The sequence below is a fragment of the Octopus bimaculoides genome, chromosome 10 (assembly GCF_001194135.2).
Source record: "Octopus bimaculoides isolate UCB-OBI-ISO-001 chromosome 10, ASM119413v2, whole genome shotgun sequence".
Classification (NCBI taxonomy): domain Eukaryota; kingdom Metazoa; phylum Mollusca; class Cephalopoda; order Octopoda; family Octopodidae; genus Octopus; species Octopus bimaculoides.
The window spans coordinates 60,763,481-60,773,131 of record NC_068990.1 but is presented as its reverse complement, the minus strand read 5'-3'; the positions used below and the strand labels follow the sequence as shown (position 1 = coordinate 60,773,131).

The window sequence follows — 9,651 nt, the reverse complement described above, 5'->3', positions numbered from 1 at the left end:
ATATATATATATATATATATATATATATATATATCATCTAATGTCTGCTTTCCATGGGTTGGATGGTTCAACTGAAAGCTGGTAAGCTGGTGGGCAGCACCACGTTCCAATCTGATTTGGCAACGTTTTAACAACTGGACGCCCTTCCTTACACCAACCACACTGAGATTGTAGTGGATGCTTTTTACATGCCATCAGCATGGGTGCCATTGACTTGACACCGGCTTCAAGAAAGGTTTAGGGGATCAGTCAATGTCAGTAAAGAGAGAAAAGTTGCATCACTGACAGAAGTTGTACATTGTTATACACATTCACTTAACTTAGTACTCGCTCAATCAGCTTCAAGAGTTTGTGAATGTCAAATTTTCTTTCAAACTTTAAAAAGAATTTCAACTTTTTTCTCAACATCAACGGCTTGAATGGATGAAATCATTGGATGAAATCATTGGAAGGTGATTTCCAATGTTACTTGTGTCTTATTAAAACAGTGCATCATGGGGAGGGGCGGCTATTTTCATTTTCAGACTCCCCATATCTCAAAGCTTATATAATACTAAACTTTCCACAGAAAACGGGGTACAGTGGAACACTCAGAAACCTCACCACCACCACCAACCTCAGTGGGTGGAGTGGGGTGGGCTGCATGCCCTAGCTTCCTAGTCACCCTTCACCATTGATGCACTCATACATATCCAATAAGTTTTTAGAAAATTTTCTTGATACAGTCACAGTATTTGAAGAAAGATGCCCTCAAGTAAAAATTTATTAATTGTATCAAAGAACCTTTTTTAAAAGAAATACTGATTGAAGCAGACCTTATGGAAGGAGTATGTTGAGTTAGGCATACTTTAATGTTTTCAACTTTTTAAATGTACATATTACAAAATAATCTGTATAGAAGTACTTGCTTTTAATAATAACGTTGACTAGTTCTGGTTTACTTTTGGATTTAGAATTCTTGCAAAGAACTCTTTTTCATGCCTTTTACAGTTGATCCCTTTCTTTCATTATTTTGAAGGGAAAAAAACCGAATATTTTCAATTTTCCATTCACACAAATTTCTAGGTGTAAACTACATAGAACATTTCTATGAGATGAAGCTTAAATTTGTTGATTATGTACTCTAAATTGATCTATTAATTTTAATCCTGTTTAGTTTATAATTTTCATTGCACTGTGGGCCTGTGATATGGTAATTGAGATTTTTTGTTTTGCAATTCATATTTTCATTACTTTTCAATTCTTCCTCATTCTTGAGAGTATTGACATTAGAGTACACAACTTAATTTGGAAAAAGAATATATGGAAGCTGAAAGATTTCTTTGCCAGATGTGAATTCATAGAAGTACACACATGTTGAGGGGGAGAAGATAGCAATTTATAACATACAACAGAGAATTTCTGCAAAATAATATGTTACAAGCCACAAACAAGATCTGTGAATAGAGGAATATTATAACCAGATGGAAGGTAACATGATGGTGGAACAGTACAACTGACAGAGCCATAAAAACTAAAAAAAAACAAGTCTAGAAAAGTGGAAGAAGATAAGAACAAAGAACAATATAAATAGATAGAAGAGAGGCTGGATATCAAGTATACTTAGCAACAAAAGAATCAAGAAGAGTGAGCATTGTGCTATGAGAGGATCAGTGGCACGAAGTGTTCTTTCTTGCAAAGCAGTGTATGACTCAGGATGTAGTTAGTGAGAATATGCAGTGATTGCATCACAGTCATTCTCATTTACACTAAGAAAGAAGCATAGAAAATCTTTTATAATGAGACGGGCAAGTGAAGAAAATATATGTGAGAGGGAGAATAACTTGTAGTGGATCTAACAGAATGACCACCTATCAAAACTGAAAGCTGTATGATGAGTTGCTGAGGTGATGGAAATGTCAGTGAAATAGGACATGGACTACTTCATTTGTAAAGTAAATCAAATAATACAGGAAGGGTTGTTTTCAATGATTGGTGTTTCAAGATCATCATCATTTGCTGCAGGTGTAAAGAAGCTATTCTAGGAAGAAGTAACTCCAGAGGTAACAAGCTGATGGAATAAGTTATGAAAGTAACAGAAAGAGTTATAGCACAACTAGTTAGGGAATAAAATAGTTTGGATAAGATACAGTACAGGTTTGTGTTAGGAAAGGTAATAACTGTTCTTAGCAAACCAACTGCAGAAATTTTGATATTGAGCAAACCACTGAACCTATTTCACAAAGGTACTTCACTTTGGTGTTTAGTGTTCCCTAAGAATAGGAGGTGTGGCTGAGAACCATACAAGCCATGTACAGAGATACTGTCAACAATCTGAGAGCTAACAATGCATTCAGCAAGGAATTTTGGATATAGGTGGGTGTTCATCAGTGTTTGGTTCTCAGCCTTTCCAGTTTATTATGTTTCTAGGCCATAACAAGAATTTACAATCAACTGACTATGATAATATTTATTTGTGCAGAATTTAGTAAAGCACAGATTGAAATAGAATATTTCAGTTTCAGAGCAATAACATAATATAATGACTTAAACAAAATAACACATGAAAAATACAGTGAGTTATAGATATTAAAATAAGTACATATATATTCTATATATTTTTCCTGAGCAAGACAGACAGACAGGCAACTTCCTTTGAAGATTGTGGTGACACGGAACTTGTGTCGTGAGATAAGCTTTCAGTTTCATTACACACACACACACACATATGCAGAGTGAGAGAGAGGCAGAAAAGACAGAGTGTAAAGGAGAGAGAGACATATTGAGTCTGTGTGAAACCTTACATAGTTTGCTAGCTATAGAGACAAATTTCAGTTTATTTTGTGCTATCTTATTTAATATTTAACTATATACTGTAATAAAAAATTATTTGTGAAATTAAACTAAAGAAGGACAAAAATTTTCTGATTATTTAAATAAATATCGACAGAACAAAAACCAAATGTATCAAATATCAAAATTAAGAAACCATATTTAAAATTTAAATGCACTTTAACTACAATGAAAAAAAGAGAACATTTATATTAAAAAAAAAGAGTAATTTTAATTTCATTTTGAACTGTTTATTTATATAACTAGTATTTATTAATTTGATCAAAATTATCAGAGAGGCAAAATGAAATTAGCTGGAGAATTTAATCAATAATAATTACAAGCATAACGATATTAGAACTAAGTGTTTAATGGAGTCAGAATCAGACACAGAGCAGGAGAGACTGGGCTATGGACATCTAAACAATCACTCATATTATAATAACAAGGGGAGAAAGATCTAGAATTAAATAGAGAAAATACTAATTATAATAGAGAGACAAAATACATGAGGGCAAAAAAAAAATGAATATAAACAAACAAAAAAGATTACCAGACATATCACTAGTGTTTACAAAGGGGTTACATTTAAAGTGTCTGATTACAACACGACTTAAATGTTTGACGACTATACTCACTTGAGATAATAGTTTTAGGCCTATCAACAAAATGAAGAATAAAAATAATATTTTAATAAACAAGAATATAAGTAAACAAATAGGTGTCTTAATTTCGAGGGAAATCTCTATGAAATAGTAAGAGTTAAATCAAAACTTGTATGGTTTTCTTCACACAAAATATTATGTAAGAAATTTTGACTTCAATGCTTTACTCACCTAAGAATTTAGCAGAAAATCTTTGATATTCAGTTTGACTATCTTTGCGTAAAACTACTTTTTTGTTTCGATGAAGAAACTGTCTTCGGAAACTATTTTCTGAAACTGTGGTTGCATTTGACTCAGACCGTTTGTGGTTTGAAGGCACTTGACAGTCAGCTTTACTCTCCAAAAATACATCTGAAAGAAACAAAAAATCAGAAAAATAAAATTTTTGTAACAGCATCTCAAATCAGAAAATAGTATTTTCACTCATTTGAAATAAAGAAAAAAGAAAGAAAAATAAAAGAAAACATGGAAAGTAATAGTTGTAAATCTATCCAATGCAAGCTTATTTAAATATTCTAAAACTTATTACATAAATTCAAGAAATTAAACAAAAGATTAAAGTTTCAAAGAGACATTATCTGAAATATTCCTACAGCTTTAAAATAGTTATCAGGTAAAGCAGAAGGTTAATGAAGGTAAAAGTCTACATTAAACAGGTTTTAAATTTTGCTTGTTTTCTAAGTTATAGAAATAAATTGCCTAGAAAAATATCTTTAATTTGTGTTGCATATAATAAATTAATTCATTGAGTCTATGTTAATTTTTCTGTTTCAAATTCAAGTCTAGCTAGAAGGAGTAAAATATCAAATCAAATAATGAAATTTTAATTCAATTAATATAGTTGAGAAACAGTAGAAATGAAATTGAACCAAGTATATCCAATAACCAAAATTATTCACCAATGCTACATCAAAATCAATATACTTATACCAACATACCATCACATTCCAAAGTTCAAGAAAACAAAATATATTTGATTAAATGTAGAAAAGCTTCACATTGCTGTCTTTATGTGTTTAAGTTTGATCATGTCAACATTCTTATTTACTTCATTTGTATTTGTGACGGCTGTCTTAATTCTTCCAGAGCTTTAGGAAGAATATTGTGTTTTATAGAAAATAATAAGTATTTTGTGATTTACCATAACATAGTATGGCAAAACAAAGAATATAAATAACATGATCTGTTCATATTCTAAGCACATTCCCCACCCTTCACACACTTGTTTGTTACTGTTTGTATGGATGTGAAAGTATTGCGAAAGAGCAAAGTGAAATAAATATGAGTGTATGAGAGGATAATAAACAAAAAAAACATATGATAATCTACTCAGTAACACTATTGCATTTGATTATTAGTAGAGAAAAGAAACCAAGAATACAATATGGAAACACATCAAACTTCTTGTAGGTTTTTTTCTTTATTTTGAACTCTTCCAACTAACATTGAATTTTTTTTTTCATCATGGGATAAATAGGTCACATCACCTTTTATTAGCAAAATTGAACATAGCCTAATTTTATATATATATACATGTGTGTGTGTGTATGTTTGTGAGTGTGTATGTGTGTGTGGGGGGGTCTGTTTGTGCGTAAGAGAGAGATAGTGGGTGTGTGCATGTGTGTGAAATTTTGTGAAGGAAGATATCAGCTTTTCAGGACAATAACAAATCTTGTTCAATTATATTAAGATTTAACTGTATGGTATAGATAATACTACTACTACTACTACTACTACTACTACCACCACTACCACCAATAATAATAATAATAATAATAATAATAAACATCATTAAAGTATTACCAAATAAGATAATATTCCATACAGAGAAGATTTTATAAATGCTTATCCATATATGACAATAGATATAGAATGAAATGTAATTATAATTAAAGTAATGCATGTAATAAACTTGTGGTGCTATAAGAACACTGTATTGTAGAGGTTATAAAGTGTGATATTGATCTTAATTTTAAAATGTTATTTTATCATATGCAAGAGATAATAACCTTCAACTATCTTTAAGAATAACAGCTAAATCTGAAATGGTTAACTGACCAAATGATAAATGTAATGATTTCATAGTAACTTTTTTTTAAAAAAGGTTATCTCTATCAATAATAAAAGGGATACGTAATGTTTCTGTCATGGATAAAGCAGTTTGGAGAAACCAATTCACAGTGGGACAAAACACTTGGAGGACATTAGACAATAACTCGATAAATTCAAATGTGAAAATTGTGGTTGGTACATCATTAGAATTATATTAATTGTACTAACTTTAAAACAATTTTTGTCTTTTGATTTTTAAATTTAAGAGTCTAGGATGTAATTTCATTATTTGGACATTTAGTAACCTAAAACAAAACTCATTTGTAATTTGATAAATTTCAACACTAAAACAATGGTCACCATTTCATTGGAAACATATTGATTTCAAGTTTTGGCATAGGACCAGCAATTTCAGTGGGGAGGGGTAAGTCATTTGCATTGATCGCAATGTTCAACTGGAACTTACTTTATCAACCCTGAAAGGATGAAAGGCAAAGTCAAAGAGTGAGGCAGCTTTATGCTAAGCAGCATTTGAACTCAGAACATGAAAATGGACAAAATGCCACTAAATATTTTGCCTGGCATGCTAACAAGTCTTCCAACCTGCCACCTTAATTTCATTGGAAATATACTGATTTCAAATTTTCATACAAGGCCAGCAAGTTTTTTTTTTGGGGGGGGGGAGTAAGTTGATTACATCAACCCCAGTACTCAACTGGTACTTATTTTATCAACCGCAAAAGGATGGAAAGCAATGTTGGCCTCAGCAGAATTTCAACTCAGAACATACAGACAGACAAAATGCCATTAAGCATTCAGCCCAGATTGCTAACAATTCTGCCAACTTACTGCCTTTTTCATTGGAAACATACTGATGGCAAAAAAAAAAGAGTAACAGAAAGAAAAGAAAAATGTTTAGAACACATTTTTAATTAAAAAAACATATTTAATGATCTTGTATTTCAAATAAATAATTGCAAAATAAAACTTGGCCCCATTGCAAGTGCCTGTTACGTGGCGTCAGCACAGGTGCTTTTTATGCAGCAATGGTGCAGGTGCTTTTTAGATGACACTGACACAAGGTTCTAGCAAAACCGAAAAAAAAAACCCCTTCAGCTGGGAGGAGAGCATTAACAATTCTGCTGTGGTGGACGAGTTTTCTTGAGTACAGCAAGACTCCAGATATCTCAGCACTTTGTCATCTTCTTCATTAGGCTCAGTGTCTTGAGATCACCTTTCAGTGTTATACATGGCTTATTCAGGCAGAGCAGCATGGTTCCTTCATTAAGAGGTTTCGCTTTACATTTATAAGATCCTGGGTTCAATCATATACTGTGGAACCTTGGACAACTTATTTTACAGGTGCAGACAATAGCTGTGTGGTAATAAGCTTGCTTCCTAACAATATGGTTCTGGATTCAGTCCCACCGCATGGCACCTTGGGAAAGTGCCTTCTAATATAGCCTTGTGCTGACCAAAGCCTTGTGAGTGGATTTGGTAGATGGAAACTGAAAGAAGCCTGTTGTATATGTACATATATATGTATATATTTGTGTGTCTGTGTTTGTCCCCCACCCCATCGCATGACAACCGATGCTGGTGTGTTTACGCCCCCATAATTTAGTGGTTACACCCCCATAACTTAGCAGTTCAGCAAAAGAGAATGACAGAATAAGTACTAGGCTTACAAAGAATAAGTCCTGGGGTCATTTTGTTTGACTAAAAGCAGTGCACCAGTATGGCCTCAGTCAAATGACTGAAACAAGTAAAAGAATAAAAGAATTAAAAAAAGAATATATTTATATGTGTGTCTTTATGTCTGTGTTTGTTCCCCACCACCACTTGACAACCAGTGGTGTGTTTACATACCCATAACTTAACGGTTCAGCATAAGAGATCGATAGAATACATACCAGGGTTAAGAAATAAAATTAGTACTGGGGTTGATTCATTTGAGTAAAAATCCTTCAAAGTAATGTCCCAGCATGGCTGCAGTCTAATGACTGAAACTTTAACCTGTCCACACTTAGCATAAAGCCACCTCACTCTTTACTCCACTCCCACACAGGTGAGTAAGACCTTAGTCATGAGAGTTATATGGCAATCTCTCAAATGCTGGTATCACAGAAAAAGCACCCACTACACTCTGTAAAGAGGTTGGCATTAAGAAGGGTATGTTGCCATAGAAAACATGCCAAAGCTGATAATGGAGTTTAGTACAGTTCTCTAATTTGTTCAATCATCTAACCCATGCTAGTACAGAAAAATGGATGCAAAATAATGATGACTTTTCAATATCATCAGAGTCTAGACAATGTAAAAAACAGTACTTATTCATTTTAGAGTGGATTTTTCTTTTTTCTTTCTTTTTTGACACTCGAGTAACATTTTTAAAACAGTCTTTATATTTCTGTTTTGAATATCAATGATTTAGAATATGCAAAAGAAATAAAAAGATTAAAATTATTATTTTTTTTTTTTGAAAAGTACAGTTTTTTGTACATAAACATATTCCATTTGTATTTGAAGTATATAAATATTTTGTTTACATTGGAAAGTAGATTTTGAAAATTTTAACTGTCTCAATTTAAGTAAGAAAATGTAATTACAAATGTAAATAATTATGTCAAAATTATTTTAGGAGTCTGGGACCTAATTTCATAATTTGGGCATTCAGAGGCCCCAAACAGAACTCATTTATAATTCAATAAATTTCAAGTCTAAAACAATGTTAGCCTAACATATTATGCATGCACAAACAGACACACGCACACACACTCACAATCATCATCATCATCATCATCATCGTTTTACGTCCTTCTTCCATGCTGGCATGGGTTGGACAGTTTGATAGGAGCTGGCCAAGCAGGAGCTGGCCAAGCAGGAGCCTGCACCATGCTTCTATGTCTGTTTTGGCAGGGCTTTTACAACTAGATGCCCTTCCTAACACCAACCACTCTGCAGAGTGAAGTACACGAATATATATATTTATGTATAGTGAAGGCATGTGGCCTAGTGCTTAGGGTGTTGTACTCGTGGTTGCTAGATTATGGGTTCAATTCCAAGAGCAGGTGGAGCATTGTGTTCTTGAGGAAAACACTTCATTTCACATTGCACTGAAATCATTTTGACATCTGACATGTGGCACACAAGCGCACCTGTACAGACAATGTTCATTTGAAGGAGGGAGTGAGCTTATGTACAGCACATACATTTGATCACTCTAAACAGATCATTTGTGCAGGTCATTGAGCAAAAACTTAATGCTCATACATCATTTTCGATAGGAGATTCCATCATTTATACATATATATTTATATACAAGTGTGTGTGCGCGCAAGTGCGTACGTGTGTGTGCGCGCAAGTGCGTATGTGTGTGCGTGTGTGTACATGCATAAAAATATATTTACATACAAAAATATGTACTGTAGCTATAAATCCTCTAAAACAAAAATCCATCTGTAATCTAAATACAATTTTTTTAATTAAAAAGATATTTTCAATTAAAATTCTAATTAAAAAGATGCTTTCAATTAAAGTTTCAATTTGTAGGTGTAGACATGGGTCTGTGATTGGCTTTGCAATCATGTAGTTTCAGGTTCAGTCTGACTGTGCAGCACCTTGGGTAAGTCTCTTCTACTATAGCCCCAGGCCAATCAATGCCTTGTGCGTGGATTTGGTAGATAAAAAATATGTAGAAGCCTGTCATATATATGTATGTGTTTGTGTGTTTGTGTTTGTCCTCCATCCCTGTAACTTAGCATTTCCGCAAAAAGAGATCAATAGAATAATTTCCAGGGTTAAAAAAGAAGTACAGGATCGATTTGTTCAACTATACCCTTCAAGGTGGTGCCCCAGCATGGCCACAATCTAATGACTAAAACAAGTAAAAGACAAAAGATAAAAGGAAAAAAAACTGTCTATGTGTGTAAGTATTCTTTTTATTGGTCAATGGCTGATTTCACAGACATAAAACTTTGTCTCAGTGCATTATTATTGTTTGGTCGTAATAAATATTTAGGAGTGACACAGGCAATAGAGAGAAAATATTGTGTGTATGTATATATATATATATGTGTGTGTGTGTGTGTGTGTGTGTGTGTGTGTGTGTGTGTGTGTGTGT

At 33.0% G+C, this 9,651-nt stretch overlaps 1 protein-coding gene across 4 annotated transcripts in view; it reads right to left on the bottom strand.

The window, feature by feature from the left end:
• The window catches only part of LOC106868868 (uncharacterized), a 361,638-nt gene that overhangs the window by 217,949 nt on the left and 134,038 nt on the right, over positions 1-9,651 (bottom strand). For all 4 annotated transcript variants that reach the window (XM_014914318.2, XM_014914316.2, XM_052971228.1 and 1 more), the window contains exon 5: positions 3,648-3,827. In XM_014914318.2, coding sequence (XP_014769804.1) covers positions 3,648-3,827 — 180 coding nt within the window. The remainder of the gene's footprint in view (positions 1-3,647; positions 3,828-9,651) is intronic.